The sequence below is a fragment of the Phalaenopsis equestris genome, unplaced genomic scaffold, assembly GCF_001263595.1.
Source record: "Phalaenopsis equestris unplaced genomic scaffold, ASM126359v1 Scaffold203729, whole genome shotgun sequence".
In the NCBI taxonomy this organism is placed as follows: domain Eukaryota; kingdom Viridiplantae; phylum Streptophyta; class Magnoliopsida; order Asparagales; family Orchidaceae; genus Phalaenopsis; species Phalaenopsis equestris.
In genome coordinates, this window is record NW_018223334.1 from 55,652 (window position 1) to 79,279 (window position 23,628).

The 23,628-nt window shown below is 34.4% G+C and overlaps 1 protein-coding gene across 3 annotated transcripts in view; it reads right to left on the reverse strand.

Moving 5' to 3' along the window:
* The window catches only part of LOC110036203 (bifunctional aspartokinase/homoserine dehydrogenase 1), a 59,540-nt gene that overhangs the window by 30,221 nt on the left and 5,691 nt on the right, over nucleotides 1-23,628 (reverse strand). For all 3 annotated transcript variants that reach the window (XM_020740598.1, XM_020740599.1, XM_020740597.1), the window contains exons 3-7: nucleotides 20,612-20,689; nucleotides 20,255-20,370; nucleotides 19,815-19,868; nucleotides 8,279-8,366; nucleotides 8,094-8,186 (exon numbers count right to left, since the gene is read on the reverse strand). In XM_020740598.1, the coding sequence (XP_020596257.1) occupies nucleotides 8,094-8,186; nucleotides 8,279-8,366; nucleotides 19,815-19,868; nucleotides 20,255-20,370; nucleotides 20,612-20,689 (429 nt within the window). The remainder of the gene's footprint in view (nucleotides 1-8,093; nucleotides 8,187-8,278; nucleotides 8,367-19,814; nucleotides 19,869-20,254; nucleotides 20,371-20,611; nucleotides 20,690-23,628) is intronic.

The window sequence follows — 23,628 nt, forward strand, 5'->3', positions numbered from 1 at the left end:
GTATATGTATCTGTATGTAGATATATATATCTATATATATATATATATATGTATGTATGTATGTATATATATATGTATGTATGTATATATATATATATGTATGTATGTATATATATATATATGTATGTATGTATATATATATATATGTATGTATGTATATATATATATATGTATGTATGTATATATGTATATATATGTATGTATATACTTCTGTGTTTAAGAACGGAAAGTGGTTGGAACTTCCTTTTCCTTCTTTTATTTACTTTAAACTTTCTCCTCAAATCTTTTAATTGTACTTTATACAAAATAAGAGTCTTCTTTGGAAATTTCTTTGTGAAAATGATTGAGCTTAACAAATATTGTTTTGATGTTGTCATATGCTTCTTGATATTCTTTTCTTTTTATTTGGAAGGCACATATTTTTTTCTTCTGCTTTCAACACTTTCTTAACAGGATTGATAAAAATAGCAACACAAGCCTTTCTTACAAAGAATGAAGCTGGCTGTGTATTTCGTTAAGAACTGTTTGATTTCGTTAGGATTTATATGACAAACTTGCATCACCACTCTCAGGTGATGGAGGTATAAAATATTTTTAGCTCCTAAATGTTATGAAAATAACATAAGCCTAACGTATTTAAAGTATCGACGTAAAAATGTGACAATGCATGCATCCTTCGATATCGATAGGCTTGTCTTCCTCTTCAAAGAGACACTCAACTTTCATCTTCGATAGGCTTGTCTTCCTGTTATGATTCTTGCAGTTTGTTTATTTCCAAGATTTTGTGAAAAAAGATTGCTTTTTCTGATTGGCGAAGAAAAGTAACAGTGATAAATAAATGGGTTCTAATTCATTGAGCAGAGAGATTTGGGTGGTATAATTGTATAAAGTGAAGTATAGGTGTTATATATGTAAATACATAGGAATTGGGTGGTTTTTATGCAAATGTCCCAATTTATTTTCCATTTCTTTTGATTGTTCTGTCTAGAACTTCGTTTTACTAATTGATCGCTATTTTTCTCAGCATTGGTTTTGTCTAGCATTCAGTTTTTATGCATTTATTCATTATTGTATTTGTTCTATGATTGCTGCTCTTTTCTGTTGATTGCTTAATTTTAATTGCCCAACCAAGTTTCATCTATTGCAGCTTTGTTACTGTAGGTGGTAAATAAATTGTGTTATTGTGCCAGTCTATCATTATATCCATTCAGTAATTTTAGTTTTGGAGGGCAAGCAGGTGCCAGTACAACTTCTCTGGTACAAGTGGGCGCTTGGTCCTGGGATCCTATTTCAGGAGAAGAGGTGAGAGTATTCCTATGTTTCCTTTTGGTATGCAAAATGTAAGGCACCGTACAAATCCTTTTCATACCAACAGAGGTGGGGTTTTTAGTTAGGATTTGTTGTGCGAGGCAAAATTGATTTGCTGTACCAATCCTTCTCATACTAACAATATTTGTCCGTTCTTTCCTCTACTGTTGCAATTAGGAAAACATGAGCTCAAGGATTTCCGGGACAACCCGACGACTGCTCTGCCAGTGTGGCCTCCAAACTTCCATGCTAACGTCACGATTACCACATAGCTGCGAGAGAAAGTTCTATAGCTGCTCACAGAGCATCGCAAAACAGTGTCACATCTTTCGTTGGGCAGACAAATCAGCAGATTCCCTTGACGATGATGATCAGGAATGAAGAACGTCACTCGAGGAAAGTTTAGCACGAGACATACACTGTCTGAATGTTAAAAATAATATAATCATCTTATTAGTTGTCATTATAATTATTTTAGACTTCTTTTTTGCTCTCTTGAATGTCTCTATGACGTGAAATGTGTATCTGTAAATCTGTATTGTTTTTAATTGAAGTTTAGCTTAAAAAATATTAAATTTATGGCTTTTGGGATTGACCATAAATTGCATAAGTCTACTTTTTAAATGTTTAACTCATAAAGTAACTGGCATGCAAGCCCGCTGTTCATGGATTGAACTCACACTAGTATTGCAAATGAGAATATAGTTTATGATGTTTTGCCTTCTATGATTAATGAAACTTCTCAAATATAATACACTAATACTTGTTTGTTAAAAATGTGCTCACATATTTTGAGTTGTTCATATGAAGTATGATTTACTTCTGTTAATAAGGCATGAGTCAATGGAGAAATATCATGAACAAAATATGTAATAAATCAAAAAACATCTTTTAAAAAAATAATTTACGAAATTTTGGCAATGGTTTTCATGAATTGTAGTTTTTTCCTTTTCTTTTATCACTTTCGGTACTCACTGTTAAGTTAGTTGGGCCTCTGAATTTTTGAATTGTTTCAGAGTGAAATTCTACTTCAGAAGTATCAAAAATATCACTAACACAATTCTGTTTTAAATAGTTTTACCAAACAGGGGTAGCATGGTCATTTTTCTAGAAACAACTGTCTCACAGTTGTTTTCACACGGCTTCACCAAACAGACAGTCAGTCTCCCCGCAGCAGCTTCCTAGGGCAGCACAGCTACAGCTGAAAAGCTGAGAAACTGCAGTTGCGCCAAACAAAGCCTGAGGCCTGCGTAAGGAAGGAAAGGGGTCGCAGGAGCTTTGACAACGGAAAAACCCAACTGAGCGAGGCTAGGTTCTCTTATTAGGGCAAGGGTAACATGTTAAATTATTTAATGTTAATTTAATTTAAATTATTAATTTTAATTAACGCGTTGTATAGCCTGAATACAATGAAAAGTGTGCAAGACCGCTACACCGGCGCCCGCGTGTGGTGTCAAATAAGCAAGGGTTTTCACATTACGGAATGATGCAGGTAAAGAAATTAGTCCATGAAACTAATCAAACTAATATTAGAATAAGATCTTGGAATATAGGTACTCTCAACGGTAAATTAATGGAATTAGTTGATATTATGACTCATAGAAAGATTAATATCTTATGTATTCAAAAAACTAAATGGGTTGGAGAATAGGCTAAGGAGATTGATAACTTAAGTTTTTAAACTTTGGTATTCTGGTAATAGTCGCACTAGAAATGGTGTAGGTGTAATTATAGATAAGAGTTTGAAAAATAATGTTATAAAAATTAATAAAGCGGAGATAAAATTATAGCCCTTAAGATTATCATTGATACTAAGATTTTTAATAGTATAAGTGTTTATGCTCCTCAACTAGGCTTAGACATAAGGTCTAAAGATAAATTTTGGAATGACTTAAAAGACATAATACAAATGATACCTCTTAAAGAAAATTTTTTTATTGGAGGAGATTTAAATGAGCATGTCGGTAGGTTGGTAGAAGATTTCAGAAATATACATGGTGCCTATGGTTTTAGAGTGACTAATGAAGAAGGTAAAGTTAATTTATTGCTTTAGCGTATGATTTTGTTATTACTAATACTTTATTCAAGAAAAGAAATGAGCATCTTATTACTAATAAGAATGGATCTATTAAAACACAAATTGATCATTTTCTTATGAGAAGAAGAGATCATCGAGAGTGTAAAGATTGAAAGATCATTTCAAGTGAAAATTTAAGTGCTCAACATCGATTATCAGTTCCGGATTTTAACATAAATAGTTGCATGACAAAGAATACAAGAAAATATTATCATAGACTTATACAGGAGCACCTAAAAAACTGAGTATACTTTAAAATTTCAAAATTTGGGATGTTCATAAAGAAACAAATTCTATGTGCGATAAAATAACAATTACTATTAAACAAGTTGCATGTTATTAAACAAGTATCAAAAGATGTATTTAGAAAATCAAAAGAAAAAGTTTCTATAAATAAAAATAATTGGTAGTGGAATAATAATGTGCAAGAAAAGATAAAATATAAAAAGTTATGTTATAAAAATTGGTTTAAATGTAAAAGCTTAGAGAACTGGGAAAAATATCAAACAACTCGCAGTGAGTCTAAAAGAACAATCAGCGACGCTAAAAATTCTGTTTTTAATGATCTTTATAATAAATTAGATACTAAGGAGGGTGAAAAATATATGTATAAAATAACCAAACAAAAAAAAAGTAAAGATTTAGCTCAAGTAAAGTGTATTAAAGATGAAATCAAAAAGTATTTTTTTTAGAAAAAGATATTTAACATAGGTGGATGAGTTATTTGATAAATTTTTAAATGAAATTTCAGAAAATACGATCGACTTTAGTGATTTTAATATTGTTAATAATAATAAAATGTTTCTTTTTTACCGTCGCATTTAAAAAAAGTTGATGAGACTTTAAGAAAAACCATGGGTGGAAAGTCTGTAGGACCTAATGTTATCCCAATTGAATAGCGGAAATATTTAGGAAATTTTGGAGTTTCTTGGTTTACTAAACTCTTCAATATTATTTTAAAAACCAAAAAGATGCATGAGGAGTGGAGGAAGAGTATTTTGGTCCCCATTTTTAAGAATAAAAGCGATGTACAAGAGTGTGCAAATTATAGAGGAATTAAGTTGATTTCTCATACTTTAAAATTATGGGAGAGGGTAATTTAACATAGGTTAAGACGTATTACAAAGATTTTTCATAATCAATTTGGATTTATGCCAGACAGGCCTACTATGAAAGCTATACATTTATTGAGAGCTTTGATGGAGAAGTTCAGAGATAATAAGGAGAATCTACATTTGATTTTTCATTGATTTAGAAAATCTTACGATAAGGTTAGAGATATCCTTTGGGGAGTTCTTGAGAAGAAAGGTGTTGTTGATATGACTTGTATTCAAGTCATTAAAGACATGTATGCTAGAGCTGTTACTTGTGTTCGAACTGAAGGAGGATTGACCAAATATTTTCCTATTTCTGTTGGGTTACATCAGGTATCTTTTGCTTTAGTTATGGATGGTCTTACTGGACATTTACAGGAGGATGTACCTTGGTGTATGCTTTTTGTTGATGATGTCCTTCTCGTGGATAAGACGAGAGAAAAAGCCAAAGAATAACTTGAATTATGGAGATCTACATTGGAGTCTAAAGGCCTTCATTTGAGTAGAACTAAAATTGAATACATGGAATGTAATTTTAGTAGTACTAGCTTTAGTGACAAAAGTGTAACTTTGGGTGATCAAATTATTAAAAGGTGTGAACGATTTAGATATCTTGGGTCTATAAAGAAAATAATTAGATGGGAATGTTATTAGTAGAATTCAAGTTGGTTGGTTGAAGAGAAGGAATGCTTCTGGCCGTTTGTGTGATAGAAAAGTATCGCTTACGCTGAAGGAATACTTTATAAGACAAATGAGTGGCTCTAAATGTTGGCCTTTAAAAGAGAAGCATAATGCTAAGTTAAGTGTTGTCGAGATTGGAATAATTAGGTGGATGAGTGGCTTTACACTTAGAGACAAAATGTGAAATGAATATATACATGTAACTCCTGTGACGGACAAAATTAGAGAAAGTCGTCTTATAGATGGCTTGGTCATATTAAAAGTCGACCATCTGATGATCAGATTAGGAGAATAGATGTTTTAGATTTGACTTATGTTAAGAAAGACAGAGGTAGACCTAAGAAGACTTGGGAGATAAGAAGACTTGGGATTATTATATAACAAATGATCTTAATTTATTAGAACTAAATGAAAATATGACACTAAATAGGACGCAATGGAGAAAAAAGATTCATGTAGGCAACCCCACGTAGTGGGATTAAGGCTTTGTTGTTGTTTACATTGCAAATAAATTAACATTTGGTTTATCTTCATTTAGGGAAAGTTTGAAGAAGGCTAGATTTGTAAGAAACCCTGTCAAAGAGTGGGACTTTAGGTATAAAGTTAAATTACAAAAATAATTAATATTTTTCTTAAGTAATGTTAAAAATGAAATTAAGAATCCTAAATTTAAAAATTTACTTATAATTAAATTGCTATTATGTTAGACATGCAAAAAAAAAAATGGTTAGAAGTTTTAACATAAAATGTAATTTGGATATGTCTACAAACATATACCTATATATGTTTAGATATTACATATATATGTATATATGTATATATAAGTAAATAATTAATTATATAAATAAATAAACTATGAAAATACTGATAGAGAATCTAAAATTAACAAGAAAGAGGATTAACACTGAATAATAAGTTAATTACATTTAAATTGTTATTATAGATGCACCTAAGGACTAAACTGATTTGAGAAAAATAATAGCAGACGAAGTTATTGAGGTAGGTAATATGTTTTTATTTTAAAATAGTTCTATTAATTTACACATGCATGTTTTTAATGTTTCACAGCTTTTATTTTTAAAATACAAAAGTACGTGTTTTCTTTTAAACGTTCAATGTAAGTTTTCTTTTAAATGTTAAATGCAAGATAAAAATGAATAAAATATGATGTATACATGCACATGAAAGTCAACCATAGATGGTACTAATAGGGGAATGCAATGTACCCATACACGAAATAGAAATGGAAATGAAAATGGAAATGGAAATGAAGATGGAAAATGGAAATGAAGGAATGCAATGTACTCATACACGAAATAGAAATGGAAATGGAAATGAAGATGGAAAATGGAAATGCAATGTACCCATGCATACCTTTATGGTGGGTTGGAAAATGTTAAACGTATAGTTTTATAAATTATAAGTTTAAATGGTGACTCTGAATTATGAAAAGTATAATCTAAATAAATGAAAGGAAATAAAATTATTTTTTTTAGTGTTCTCTTTTATTGCACAACTTTTATTGTTACTGCACTCTTACAAAAATATTTTAAAATGAGAATTATTGTAATTTAGAAACATTACCCACTAAGTAATTTTAACTCAAATCATAGTTGCTAACATTTTTACAGGAAAGCAGATATTGATTAGATGGACCCCAGAGAGTACGTGTACAAGCGTCGAGGAGCACAAGTTGATAGGTATTACAGTTTAGTTTATTTTTTGTTTAAATGTAAAGGTTTAAATATGAACAATTAGTTGTAAATATAAGTTTATAAATAGAAAGACTCTTTTGTGCTTTGGATTTTTTTTTTTACAATGAAATGAAATTGTCAGATAGTTTTCCTCCATATGATCATCAACTCTCGCCTTGGTAATTTCAAGCTCACCAGATCGGGTGCTGTTAGATAGATTTCCTCCATCCGATCGTCTGTTTCCTTGGTAATTCCAAACTCACCTGGTCGGGTCATGACGTGATATATCATATAATGTAATCACTTGTTGAACAAAAATTAGAAAACTTATATTGGACCAATTCTATTGCATACCAAATCAATCTTATATAAATTCTTGCTCACATTCTTTTTTTCCATCACTCTATCTTAATATAAACTACATTTGATGCTTTCCCATGGTTTGTGCTTACACTTGTATGAATACTATTTATCTTTGGACATATATGGTACTAAATTTAGATCAAATGCAAACCTTTATAAATATATAAATTGTATAGTGTAAATTTTATCATGTTTCATAAACAAGTTGTCTTTTTCAGTGTACGTGTTGTCTAGTCTATATCCCATGCTCATATTGAGCTTCATAAAATGAAGTATACATTTGGCACCAAATCATAATAAATAAGTTTTAGGCTTGGACATAATGCAGTCTTACTTGAACTACACAACCATGTGTCTTTTTTTCAATTTATGAAAAAACAAAATTAGTCACCAAATTAATTAGGATGTTTATTTTCATCTATTTTCTTATTCTCCAATATGATCCTCAACTTATAAAAAAATTACATTTTTTATGCTTTAATATGACTTTCAATCTTTCAATTCGACTCCTTTGATATGTCAAAGGATCACATTGGACAAGAAAAGTATATGGTCAAAATGAAAGCACCCTAAACAATTTGATTATTTCATCTTTCCCAATATGATCTCTCCCCTAGATGAGCTTAAGGAAATGAAGAGTATATTATATGATTAACTAAAATCATACCTATTTTTGTGATTTTAAAATTAAATTCAAAGCTATTAATTAAAGAGCATAAAAATCTAAATGAATAATTCTGACAGGTTGACATATACAAAATTAAAAGCAACATAATCATGCCAGTGTGATAACTCAAGTATCTGCAATATGATAGAAAGATAATGCTAGCCAACCCATGGGCAGAAGTACAGTCAACAGTGATGTGAAGGTCAAACCTGGTTCTGTATATCCAAGACATTTAGCTTCTTTAACAACAAAGCTAAACAATTTTCCATCCTCCAATTCACTCATCACATAACCCAGGGTACCTTAATGTTGAATTCAAAAAAATAGATTTAAGGCTAAAAATATGCCCTAAAAGCCTTTTAATTAACAAATTGCAATAAAAGTATAAAAGTACCACTCAAGCTCCCAATAATACGATAGATAGGATCTCCTGATGAAAGGACACGACTGACAGAAGCAATGATAGGAAGACCAGCTCCAACCTAGAAATAGAAGATCTTGAACGTTAGAAGTGTACACCAAGTAATACTTTTCATTCAAAAATGAGATCAATGGTAGAAAAAAAAAATTATGAATCTATTAAAATTCATAAATTTTGATGTTGTCATCTATGATTAATTTGGAGCTATCAACATAATAAGTAGAAGGAAACTAGCAAGCCCGAGAAATACATGGGGCCAGATACCGGGGGTGAGAGAGAGAGAGAGAGGGAGAGAGGGAGAGAGAGGGAGAGAGGGAGAGAGGGAGAGGAAAAATGTGTATTTCTTTGGGAATTGAAGTTGCCAAGCTTTAACTTTGCCTACATATCCAAGTCAAGCGTCAAACTCCACCATAGTTCACTTCTAACTAACATATTTTTTATTTATATTTCATAATGAGCTAGACACACTCCTTCACAGAGAAAAGTTCACTATAATTTTGTCCTTATAGAATTTCAAGTTGCATTGCCTTTGGAACGCAAGACAGGTAGATCCTAGAAGATGTTCACTTTTTGACACAAATATGGGATTATATATTGGATCTATGAAATTCTAAATTGTTTGCCCCCTTTTAAGTTGATACTATTTATAGCATTTAAGGTTGCATGTAGGCACATGTCCTGTTTGTGCTTTATTTAAATTTTGTTCAGTTTATGTGAGGGCGACACATGTCCTCTTCTAACCCCCCATCTTTCCTAATTTTTGTTAGGGTGGTTGGTTAAGTCGTAGAGTCAATCGGAGTGAATGCCTAGTCGACATTAGTCCACCTAGTAATTTTTTTAGATTACGTTGGGAGCACCAGCTCTAGCTATTCCCAGGATGACTTACTTAAAATTCATATGATTAGTTATAGTGGTTGAGCTATCTGCAGAAATTATTCGAGGAAGGATCGGTCAAATTTCATCTAGCTAGGTAATGTTGTGGGCAAATTTATGCTTTGATTCATATAGAGCCTTTTGGTTTGCTTCACAATTAGTCCTATTTATACTTTATTTGAGCATCTCCTGCCTAATTAAATTTTATTTGTCTAAACATTTTCTTAAGGAATCGTGCCTAGCTTGTTTTTTTGTTTTTTGATGAAATGGGATATATTTTTGGTGGGTTGAACCCAACTGCTTGAGTTGGCCTAGCTTCTTAGAATAAGTCGGCCAAGAGGAGTTATCAAAAGGCAAATTTGAGAACTACAAATTACTTGTGAGGTGTCTGAGGAATGTGTGGTGAGAAGTCAACTTTTGTGAATTGCCTATTAATATCAGTCCAACAGCTATTAGCCATTTATGTCCGAATAACGATATTCTATCATTGGTATAAGCTGTTAGCTAGTCATAGCACTTGATATGGGGGATTGCTTAATAGAATGATCGTCCTCTTTACAGTATACAATTAGGCTACATAGTTGGACAGACTCGTACCAGAAAACAGTGAATTTTTGTGTAGCGATTTTTTCTATTATGTTAATCGATGATCACACGACAACATCTTAATAAGGCTTCTTTGTGCTACTTGGTATATAATTCTATTTGTTCCTAGGAAAGAGACAATTTTTGTCACTATCATAATGTTCTATCATTTCTCCCTCATCTCTTTTTTACTAAAAAAAGTGGGAAATAAAGCTATATGCGGCCAAAAATGAATCTTAAGCTACAAGGATCTCCTTTCTATCGCTCAGAGTAGTGGATAATTAACCTACTCCAACAAATGACCGGTTAAATAAGTCTAAAGAAGTGTTCTCTCTGTCCTGGAGTTGATTTTCATGTGACTTTGGTGCAATCACCATTTTGGATAACTTTATATTATTCTCAATTCTTGTCGAGATTTATTAAGTAGGATATATAATATAGAGGTTATTTTTATCAAGAAACAAAATTTCCTTTCAAATATTTGTCTTCTATGATTATTCCTCCATTGCTAATAGTTCAAATCAACATGGCTTATAAACTTTAACCCAAGTAGAGCTTTCAAGGCCAAGAAGCTTTGCCAACTATTAGAGGGTTGTGTTGTGCTTATTAGGCTCCTATGGTATGCTTGACCAAGTTGATGTCGCAATTTTATCTGTTCGAATGAGTTTTCATGGATTGTGAGCTTTTCTTATTTATTTAGGGAGCTTCCTATCCTAGAGACTCCACTTAGTTGTTATGAGTTTGTACAAAACATTTTAGGCATGAAGGCTATGCCGAAGTCTCGAGGGTTTGAATCCAAATTAAGCTTTTGAAATATTATGCACTATCATTATGGAGTTGCATCATGCTTGGGATAAAACAAAGATATACTTATTCTTCAAACCCTCAAGACTTCGGCATAATTTGGATTCAAGATATACTCTTGGTTCCAAATTGAACCAAGATAAACAGAGGATGTAAACTCTTTAAGAGCATGTGTTAACTTGAACTTGGGATAAAACAAAGATATACTTATTCTTCAAGGAATATATGTATCAAATTAGAATATGTTTGGATTGTCATTTGGTTTTTGTCTAGCAATAAAATGATGTAAGTGAATTTCTACAATTAATTTGATCCATGCAAAGCAACTTTCATCCAATTTAAAATTTGATTATAATAACATCTCATGCTTGATCATAGTTACTCTGTTTAATCATACAAGAATTTTGGTAAAATCATGGTTTATCAACTCTTCATAAAGGATGTACCAACTCAGACATTGATTTATCGAAGGTTGCACCTGTTTTTAACTTCAGTTTTTCAACTCTTAGTTTGAATTTTATCTTTGTTGGTAATCTTGATGTAATTTGTCTAAGAAGATTAAAATGAGTTGTAATTGTTTGACTAATGAAATGGTCGAGTTAATCTTGATATTTTAAGTTTTGTGGGTGCACTTAGCCCTGCCTTACTCGACAAGCTATGAATGAAGATCATAAATTAAAATTACATTTTAAGCATCTTTTGGAAAGGAGTAGCAGAGTTAGAACATTATTCCCCTTAACTAGTGTCATAAATAGTGGCATTATAATTAAGATGAATTTCTCACTTCACTTGCTATAGTTAAAAAGCACTATGGCGACTTCTTCTCTAGTAATGAAACAATCTCGTTAGGCATTAACTTGTTGAAACCTTTTTGTCCAACTAAGATCAATCCATCCATCGCTAAAGAGGCATTGGAGCCCTTTGTAAATTCCTCAATCTTGATATACTTATTGGCCTTCTTTAAGAGCTTGATAATGGGCTCTAATTGCTCTTTAAAATTGTGAACTAAACGACCATTCTGGAGTCCTTGCACTAAGGAAAACTTGAAAACTGAGGTGTCAAGGTCTAATACCTGAAGCATTTATTGAATGAATTAGGTTATTTGCACCTAAAAATATTTTCTCCACCCTGTCAAATGCAGATGAGGGTTAAAACATTAGAATTGCACAACTTTTGATATTGCATACATACCCAAGTCAAATATCCAACAGGGCCAAATTATTGCTCTATACATCACCTCTAGGAAAGAAATTTATTATTTGTATGTAACATGTGACGACCTTCTCAGATGAGAGCTTAGGGAATTGCTTTTGGCATGCAAAACTATTAGTTCTCAAGCGATCACTTCTGAAGTCGATATGACGCTGCAAACAAGATATTTAATCTTCTCAACACTGTCCCTTTAGGACTAGCATCAGAAATTTGCATCAGCACTAACAAACTGTTGGACTTTTGTTAACTTTAGGTGGGGCAATATTTGTCTTATTTATATTTTGGCACAAGTGTTCTCAATCCCTCCCAACCAAATCGAGCACTCCTAGTTTTTGTAAGGGTTGTGGTTTTGACATGTAAAGCAAATTCCTATTTGACTTTGATCCACCTAGGCCCAACTCCTTAGAGTTTGTTTAGATTATCCACTTGGGTCATTTGTGACACATATACTTGGAAGCCAAGTGGCCAAACAATGGAGTGTTCGAGCTTTCTGCTGAATAATTCTTGGAACGATCTTTCATATTTTACCAAGCAAAGCATCAATGCAAGTGAGTTTATATAAGTAATTTGCACCATGTAGATCATTTTGGGTTTCTTCTTGATTAAGTACTAAATGTACTCTATTCAAACGTCATCACACGCCTAACAATGCTTGGTCCTTCAAATCATATCGTAAGTTTTCCTAAGGTGTCAATCATGGCTTACTTTATTTAGAGAAGTGGGATGAGTCATAGTTGAGTCGGGCCCAGTCATATGGGTTGCTTTCGTTTATTGAGATGCGTCAAATGAGACGCTTTGTTTGATACAAATCACTGGTTAAGCAAATCAAATGAGAAAAGTCATTAGAAGACGCTTTGTTTGATACAAATCACTGGTTAAGCAACTAAGGACTTAGTAGACTATAGTTGATTTCGAACAACTGCCTATTAGCAATTGTCCAATAATAAAAAGGTATTTATCAGAAGTTATTTCTATTTATTTTGTTGTCTTTTCTGTTATTTCTTTTTATATGTATTTCCTAATTTATCGTTTTTTTCTTTTTATCTTTTGGGTGTTATTAGGAAAGATTTGGGTATTATATCTTTGTTTTTCAATACCCCTTGTATCATGTATTTATATCCCTTTTGCTGGTCAATAATATTATTCTGCTCTATTCTCTAATTCTACATGGTATCAGATCATGGATCTAACCCGAGTTGCCTTTGGGACATCACCCTAGTCGCAGGTTTTTTCTTCCTGCAGATCCTCCCTGCCTTTTTAACAGTGGTCGACCCTTCCTTGTCCAAACTGTCGGGCCCTCCCTGCAAGCTCTCCCATCAACCTCCCCTGCAGGCTCTCCCGTCAACCTCCCCTGCAGGCTCTCCCGTCGTTGAACTCTACAGGAATTTTCCATTGAACCCAGTAGGAAATTGTTGTTGTACCTGCAGGCCCTCTTGTCAACTTCACCTATTGGTCCTACCGACCCATAGGTTGTTTCTAGCCGCATGCAGGACCTCTTGTCTCTGATCTTCCCGGCCAGAATCTTTCTGTCTCGACAACCCAACGCCACCTATGGCTCAGTCGAAATCATGAAGGACTCTTCAACCACTGAGCCTCCTCCTGATAGTGTGCTTGAGTCCTTCCAAGGATCAACACCAACCTCAATCCCTCCGCGGACCGGAGATTCATAAAATCACATGTACTTCCTGATCACCACCTATAAACTTAAGGACTATAATTTTCTCCAATGGTCCCAAGCCGTGTCATTGTTCATCAAACAACGTGAGAAGTTTGGCTATTCCACAAGAATGATTCGTGAATCTTCGAAAACTGACCCGGCATATAAAGCATGGGAAGTGGATAATTTCATGTTCATGTCTTTGCCGATCAATTCCATGGAGACTACGATTGGTTGATCGTATATGCTTCTTCCGTCTGCAAGTGCATCATGGAAAGCAGTTCGGGATACCTACTCGAACGTAGGAAACTTAAGCCAACTTTATAAGGTTTCCAAGAAGATCCGCGAAGCAAAACAGGAATCAAGGACCGTGACCTAGTACTACAATGTCTTGGTAGATGTGATCTCTACTACGACTACACATGGGGCTCTCCAACGGATCTTTCCCTTGTCCAAAAAATTGTGAAAAATGATCATGTTTTCCAATTCCTGACGGGTCTAAACAAAGATCTCGACAAAACCCGAGTTTGTATTATTGGTCGAGATCCCCTTCCTTCAACTCATGCTGCATTCGTCGAGGTACGCCGCAAAAAAAGTTGGAGACTTGTCATGCCCGACACCTCCACGTCATCACGGGCCAATCACTCCACTTGTGATTACTGTCACAAACCCAATCCTACCTGTAACGAGCGTCAGAAGCTCCACAAAAAACCGGCGAATAAAACTTCAACCAAATCCTCTGTTGCTAGAGGTCTCGCTATGACCTTAGAAGCTTCAACAGTACAACCGACTCCCACTCGGAACATCTCGGAATCACCAGACTCCATTAAGAGTCTGATGGAGCACTTGATCAAACTACTTGGATCTAATCTGTTCTCTTCAGGCTCGTCAACCTTCCATGTTCGTCAAGGTAATATTCCGATGGAGCTCACTATTTTTAATTTTTTTTAGTTTGTGGATTATTGATTCAGGTGCCACAGACTATATGACCGGTTGTTCTGAAGTCTTCTTGACTATTCTACATGCATTGGGAGAGATATTTTTAAAATTACTGACGGCTCTTATAGTTCCGTTGCGGGTAAAGGGTATGTTGTTCTAATAGCAGACCTACCTCTTGAATTTGTGTTACATGTACCTTCCTTAAAGTAAAACCTCTTGTAAGTCAGTAAGTTGACATATGAAATTGATTGTGTTACTCATTTTCGTCTGATATCTGTCTTTCATGATCATCGTTCGGGGAGGATAATTGGAACTACAAAGCGGATAGCCGAGCTCTACTATTTCCAAGGGAAAAGCAGTGTTGACGAAGTCACTCCTAGTGGTTGCAGTCTTTCTGAGTCTACTGAATGTCTTATTATGCTTTTACACTATCGTTTGAGTAATCCCAATTTTCAATATTTAAAACAATTGTATCCTTCGATATTTACGAGTAAAAATTTATCTAATTTTAAATGTGAGATATGTTGGCTAGCTAAACATCATCGAGTATCATATCCAAACACACATTCCTTCTGCTCCTTTTTCATTAATTCATAGTGACTTGTGGGTACCCTTCAAACGCCTAATTACACCAACAAATAATGGTTCATTACCTTGATTAATGACCACACTTGAATGTCATGGGTCTATATCTTAAAAGATAAATTTGAAGTTGTTGTCACAATTAAAAAATTTTATTCCCTCATTTTGACCCAATTCAAAACATCAATTCGTCTTTGGATTGACAATGGCTATGAATTTTTTAAATCTATATTAGAAGATTTTTTAGTAAGAACATTCTCCATCACAACTCTTGTACCGATACTCCTCAACAAAATGGGATAGTCAAATGAAAAAACCAACACCTTCTCGAAGTTGAACGTACCATTATGTTTCAATCAAATTCCTGAAACAATTTTGGAATGATGTCGTACTTACCGCCACATATCTCATCAATAGAGTCTCCACAGAAATTCATAAATTTTGAACCTCGTTGGCAGCCTTGGGGTCGTGTTTTCCTACCAATAGATTCTTCTCCACTTTAGACCCCAAAATATTTGGGTGCACAGATTTTGTTCGGAATACTGCCCAAACACATAGTAAACTTGATCACCGTTCAATCAAGTTTATCTCCTCAAATATTCTGCCGCTCAAAAAGACTATTGGTGTCGTGATCCTCTCACAAATAAACTCTGTGTGAGCGTCGATGTTTCCTTCTTTGAAAGTTTTCCTTACTTTCCTAACACATCTCAAGTGAGGGGGAGCAAGAGTTTTTGGACACTACCCATTTCTCGACTCCGTTGGATATGTCACATACTCCTCTAGTCACTGCTCTAGAGGAACCATATGTCTTGCCGGATCCACTATCTACCAGGCCAATACCTCCAATTACTCTTCGTATGTATACTCGACGCATCAAACCCTCGGTTGAGACCCATCCCAATACCCCTACTCTTGAGCCCGCTACCCATTTGCAAGACTTGGAACCCGCCCTGGCCAACATCCCTGACACTACACATGCAGAGATTACTCCTGCTCGGAATGGGGAGGTGAGTTCTACTATTGAGATACGCAATCAGACTTGCTCTCTTTATTCCATGGCAAAACATGTCTCATTCCATAGCTTGTCACCAACCCACAAAGCATTTGATACTTCCTTAACGGATCATCTTCCATCAACTATTGAGGCATTAGCGTACTCTTCCTGGAAAGGTGCAATGACGGATGAGATGAATGCTCTTCGGCAAAATTATACGTGGGATGTTGTTAATCTTTCTCAAGGAATGAAAGAATTGGTTGTCAGTAAATCATCAGCGCCAAATTTAACTCCAATGGAACCTTTGAACGCAAAAAAGTACAATTGGTCGCCAAAGGTTACTCACAAACCTATGGAGTTGACTATGAAAAGGCGTTTGCTCTGGTTGCTAAATTGAACACCATTCAAGTCCTATTATCCCATGCTGTGAATTTGGATTGACCCTTACTCCAACTAGTCAAAAATGCTTTCCTTAACGGCAATCTCACAGAGGAGTACATGTATCTACCTACAGGCTTTGACTCTACTTCTTCCAGGGGACAAGTATGTTAAGTGTGAAAGACTCTCTGCGAACTAAAGCAATCCCCTCGGATCTGGTTCGACAAGTTCATGCAGGTGTCAGTGAGTCATAGGTTCTCACAAGCCTAATCAGATAGTACTTTCTTCTTTCAGTATTCCACTAGTGGCCAAATTGTCATCATTATCGTCTATGTCGATGATATTGTGCTCACACGTAATGATCTACCAGCATTGGAATATCTTGAAGGCATCCTCGCCGCATCTATTGAAATGAAGGATTTGGGGTCTCTCTGATACTTCTTAGGCATGAAAGTTGCCCAGTCCTCTTGAGGCATTTGCCTTTCCCAATGCAAATATGTAATGGACCTATTAACAAAAACTAGCGTTCTACTTTGCAAACCAGTGATAGTTCCAATGGACCCTGATGAGAAATTGGTTGATGTTCTCGATGTTGTTCCTATGAACAAGGCACACTACCAACATCATGTAGGGATACTCGCCCATACGCGCCTTGATATTTGCCACACAATAGGTATTGTAAGTCAGTTTATGCATGACCCCTACGAGCACAATCACACAGTTGTCCACTAGATCCTCCACTACTTAAAAGGCACACCGAGATTAGGTTTGTTGTTCTCAGGTCACACCTTTCATTCTATTGCAGTTTATACTGACGCTGATTGGGTCGGGTCCGTCATGATCGGCCATCTGCCTTGAGATATTGCTCATTCGTGTGAGAAAATCTTGTCACCTTAAAAAGCAAGAAACAGTAGGTGGTTGTCCAAAGCAGTGCAGAAGCCGGGTTTCGTTCCATGTCCTTTGGAATCTGTGAAGCACTCAGGTTACGTATCATACTCCGCGAATTACGTATGTTGGTCTCTACTCCTCTACAGTTATTTTGTAATAATAAAGCTGCAATTAGTATTGCTCATAATCTGGTTCAACATGATCATAAGAAACATGTAGAGATTGACTGTTCCTTCATCAAGGAGAAGCTCGATTCCGAGGAAATTTGTGTTCATTTGTCTCGTCCGGTGGTCAACTCGCAGATATCCTCACAAAGAACCTTCCTTGACCGTTATCTGATGACTTCAAATCCAAGTTGAACATTATTGACATCCACGCATCAACTTGAGGGGGAGTATTAGAAGTTATTTTATTAGAATTTATTTTGATTTATTTTGTTGTCTTTTCTGTTATTTCTTTTTATTTGTATTTCCTAAATTATGTTTTTTCTTTTATCTTTTGGGTGTTATTAGGAAAGATTTGGGTATTATATCTTTCATTTTCTATACCCCTTGTATCATGTATTTATACCCCTTTTACTGCTCAATAATATTATTCTGCTCTAATCTCTAATTCTACCTCTAATTCTACATTATTCATATCTAACCAATGTTGCTCAATAAATAATTTATACAAACACTCAATAGAGGAAGTACAACAGGATGTGTTAATCTTCTGACAAAAGTTAGATTAGGCTGTATAATTGGCCACCCATAAACCAGACGATAACAATTACTCACGTAGATTTTTGAAGCAACGCCAATCATGGAGTTACAACTTATCGGGGCTTCTAGTGTGCTGCTAGGAGTAAAAAAACTCAATTGCTCCACGTAAATTAATGGCTTTGCCCGCTAGAAAAAATGTGCTAAAAAGGCTTGGAAATGTATCATAACATGGATAAAAGAAGATTAAAATGATGCATTTTATTATATAAAATAAATTAATGAAATTTATTCCTACAATGGCCATATTTACTAATTATATTTGATCATATTTATTCACGAGCACATAGAAAGCCAAATATAGCAATTTGATGAAAATTAGCAACAAAAAAGTAAATTTAAGCTTTGACAACAAAAATTTGGTTTTAGAAAATTATGTGCTCTCCATGAATGAAGTACATATGTTAACATACTTTGGTCCAAGAGTAATAGGTGACAGAGTGATATGCAGACAAAATAGAACCCCATAGAGCTATAAAGAACACCAGATATTTCCTTCTAATGGAAGTTGGATTCAATTTAACAGATCAACAAAGCCAGAGGAACTTGCGTTCTTACATTGCTATTTTAGATTGCCAAATAGATTGCTTCATTGGAAAAGGGCAACTTGTTATATAAACCAGTACATGACTTTTAATAGCGCAAAAGCTTTATAAACAAGGAATCATCAACAATAAAGAGGCAAAAGGCGGAAAGCTTCTTCCAATTTAAACTTGTTAAAACGCTGATAAACAAACGTCTAATATGATAAGAATAAAATAGTGGGCTTTCCAAATCACTTACATGAAATTCCCTTGAAAATAGATAAAGGAAGCCTTTAAATTCAATGACAATCTTTAAGTGCTGCTCGTTTGAATTCCTTCTATTTTTCTATATGAAAAACCGCTTTTGAAAAACAAACATGTGTTTGGATGGTTTCTTGTCACCTGCTATGTGTGGAGTTACCCATCCAAAAAAGTGATGAGAAAGTATTTTGAAACAGTTGCCCAATGTACTTTCTAAAAGTAAGTTGATACAACAACGACAACAACAAAGCCTTAATCCCACTATGTGGGGTCGGCTACATGAATCTTTTTTCTAAAAGTGAGTTGATAAAAGTTAAAAATGCCCCCTTAAATCCATACCTTTAGGCCTCATTTTATTTAGTAGATTTATCAATGATGAGCTTGATGACAATCTACTAAAATTTTAAATAAACAAGTATAACGTTCTTTACTTTTGAAAATGCTTTTGTTGAATTCATCGTATGTCAGTGCTATTATATATATAGCTATTCTGTGAGCTATTACTATGAGTTGTTGCCTGACTTATCTCTCAAAATGAAGAAAGGAATCTTCTTGTTTTCAGAAAACAAATTATAATTATTGAATCAAGTTCCTATTCTTTAACGAAATTAAATTAGTTATAGTTTCTATAAATATCATACATTTTTTGAAATGTTAAAGAAAAAGAATAAATAATGGTATTTTTGTCATTTGGATTATAAGACAACTTTTCACGTCAACTTTTACAAACAAAAAAAAAGTTCTCTGCTTTCCATATAGCATCTTCACCACAAGTGCATCCAAACAGCTCCAATTATTATATGCTCACAACAGCTTTTTTACAACTACTTCTAAATCAACTAAGCCGATAGCAGGCAAACCAAATGAGCTCTGACAACTATTAAAGATACAAAAAATATATATATGAAATAAATGCAGCATTAAAAAGTTAGCAAATTGGAAGTATGCATACACTGTACATAACAGTAACATCATACTTATATGAGTACATGCTACATATAAGTAATATAGGACATTAAAAAGAAAAAGAAAGTAATATAGAGACACCTACAGTTGATTCAAAACGGATATGGCGGAAATCAGAGATCAACTTTTCAAAGTCTTCCTGTGGCGAAGTCAATCCACATTGTCACAAGGTGGTTAAAAAAATAAATAAAAAAAATCAACTATTATGTAAAGTGAAATCATCAAGTATTATTCTGATGTGTGAGAGAGAAAGAGAGAGATTAAGTTAATTAAATGTCAAAATAGTGCCCTGATTGTTTATATGGGGACATTTTAGTCTCAGAATATATAAAAATGTCAAATTAGTTCAGAGACTCTTTAAATTGAGGCTGAAACATTCCTCCGTCGAAACTGGTTCGGCATATAATAGAAGAGTCTAGGTACTAAATTGACACTTTATAGATTTTGGGACTAAAATGACCCCTTACAAAGAGTCAGGGGACTATTTTGACACTTCTCTCATATGAAATGTACTCAAAATATTACAATTTTACTTGTCAGTGGTTTTTTGTTTGCCAGCACAATGCAGCATCCAAGGTCAATACCCTGCTTTAGTAATTCTGTAGTCTCCGAGCTGGCAGAACAATCAGCCAGTACAACACCTGCTAAGGTTAAAAAGATACCATGCAATATCTATATTGTCAGCTGCTACATACAATCCAGTTAACAACATAAATCATGCGCAACAGAAGCTCATCTCACATGGTCACAAGAAAATACTCCATATGAAATGAAAAAATATCAGCAAAATAAATCAATGTTCATCACCATGAATTTTACACGTGATAGACTAAAGCATCCTAAATATACAAAATAACAGCTTAGCTCAGAAATTGTACAAACCAGCGGATCTGCCAAGAAGACCAGCAATATCAAGAACCTTTTTTCTTGCTTCTGAATCGTTGAAACTTTGAAATTCTCCTGCAATTAACAAGAAACACATTAAAATGAACCCTCCAAAATTATCAAATATTGAGTTCAATGTCCCTAAAAAGCCTCCCATCTTCAACAGATTCATTCACAAGTCATTAACTATAAAAAAATGGGCTCCCTACTTGACCAAGTTACCAAGTTATGAGTCAGTGTTCCCTGCTTAAGTTGGGCATGGAAGTGCTTACACTGCAGGACAGAAATCATATGAGGAAGAAATTTGTTGAGCCGTGGAGCCTGGAAACACCCACACATCTGAAAAGATGCAGGCAGTAACGTCCTCGTGCACAGCAAGCCTAACATAGCCACTCTAGCTTCGGGCATAGCTATGTCAAATGGCGTACTTATGCTGAACAGCGGTGTAACCACGCTATAGGTTCACTTCCAAGTTGTCTTCCCGAGCAAATGAAATAATTACCCCTCTTCTAGGCGTATCTACACTGCCGAGACAATTTGTTTTGGATTCGGTACTAAAGTTTCGATTCGAGCAGCAAATATTATAATCTCGCATGCGGTGTTTCCCCATAAAATTTTTTCGTGAAAGTGAAATTATTGGGATGGTGATTTTGGTGCGAAGGATTTCTCTTGTGAGACCAAGAGGAAGATTTAGAGCGAAGTTTTGTAAGTTCCAAACATTGTAGAGAAAAGATTTGAGTGAGCATCTTTGTATATTTCTCCCATTCATAGTGAAATTTAGTGTATTGTGACTCCGTGATTTTTTTCTCTTTCTCAGATTTTTTCACGTTAAATTCTAGTATTCTTCTTAGATTACTTTGTTGTTTTCTATTTATTTTTTTATTATGAATTTCTCAAATTGGTGTTTCTATTTTCCACGGTGTGGTTTTGATTATGAACCAATCGAAGCCCTAAGTAATTCATCATCCCAACAAGTGGTATCAGAGCAAGGTGCTTGATTTGAGTGGGAGTAATGACCGGCGAAATAAGATACAAAATGCAGAAGTTCAAGAGGTCGAACTTTGCATGTTGGAGAATGCAAGTAGAGGATTTGTTATATCAGAAAAAAATTATATTTGTCACTACAAGAACTCACCAAGAAGCTTGAATGATGAATATGGAGTAATGGAAAGTGTTGTATAAAACTACCCTAAGTTTAATACATTTATCACTTTCCTTGTATGTTGCATTCAATATAAGAAATGAAAAAATCATGGTGGATCTCATGATGGCACTGAAAATGATATATGAAAATTTTTGCTTCAATTAAAATTTTTCTGATGAAGAGGCTATTCAATATGAAGATAGCAGAAGGTAATTCAATGGCTAAACTGATGAATAATTTCAATATTATGACTAGCTAGTTGTGCTCTATGGGTATCAAATTTGATGATGAAGTCAGGGCACTGTTAATTCTGTCTTTATTGATAGACAACTGAGATGGATTGGTCGCGATAGTAACTCTTCAAGGAATATGAAGCTGAACTTTGATGACATCATGGGGTTGGTGTTGAATAAAGAAATTCACAAAAAAAAGTATGAAATTGTGAATCTTCAATTTCCGCAATGAATGTTGAAAATAGGGGAAGAAATTTGGACAAAAATACACGCAGATTCAAGTTTAGACAAAAAAAGTCCAAGTCAAGCAAAGAAATCGTAGAGGAGAATGATAGGATTGCAGGAAGAAAAGGCCATTTCCAGAGGACAATAAAGCTTCAAGGATTGTTGGTGGCAGAGGATAAGAAATAAATCTCTATGCAAATATCTCCACCGGTAAAATTCAAGGTAACTCCATTTTTATCCCTAGTCAGTATTGCATCTTGGATAGTAGATTCAAGAGCCTCTTTTCATGCATGCCCCACCAACGAGATATTTAAAAATTACACTCGAAGTTATCTAAGGAAAGTTTATTTGGGAGATAACAAGACCTACATTATCATGGGAAAGGGTGAATTGAATATCAAGTTGTCAAATGGAACAGTCTGAAAGTTCAGTGATGTTAAAAATGTTCGAAGTCTGAAAAGAATATGATTCGTGTGAGTCAGCTGGCAAAGTCCAGATACACTTTCATAAAGTGACTAGTGAAAGGTCGTCTGGGGCAATGATGAAGAATCGGGACATCATTAAAAACACTCTTTACATGATCAATGAAATGACAGATTTCATTGATGTGGTTGGAACCAAGATAAATGCAGATCATAGCATCACAGGCTTGGCCATATAAATGTGAAATGTATGAAGTTTCTACCATCACAAAATAAACTTCAGGATTTGAAATATGAAAATTTAGATTTTTTTGAAGATTGTGTGTATTATAAATAGAAGAAAGTTTCTTTTCCAAAGGTGGGTCAAAGGAGAAGTCAAAGAGACTTAAGTTAGTGCATACTGATATATAGAGTCCTACGTTAGTTCAGTCCATTGGAAATTCTCATCACTTTGTCACGTTTATTCACGGTCACACTAGAAAGATATGAGTTTACTTAATGTAAGAATCTGATGTATGGGAAGTGTTTAAGAAGTGGAAGGTTATGTTAGAAAATGAGATAGGCTGAAGCTAAAGTGTCTTAGATTAGATATTATGGTCGAGTATCGTGCTGAGAGGTTTAGGAATTACCACACTTCAGAAGGGATTAGGGATGAGTTCACTACTCCAAAAAACCCACAACAGAATAGAGTGGTCGAGTGCATGAACAAAAACTTATGGAGTATACCAGAAGTATGAGGTTCCATGCAAGCTTGCCATGGAGTTCTGGGCAGAAGCAGTGAACAGTGAAACGTATTTGATCAACCGTGGTACATCAATAGCTTTGAAGAAAGGATTACCTAAAGAAACCTACAACAACAACAACAACAACAACAACAAAGCCTTAATCTCACTACGTGGGGCGGCTACATGAATCATTTTTCTCCATTGCGTCCTATTTAGTGTCATATTTTCATTTAGTTCTAGTAAATTAAGATCATTTTTAATACAA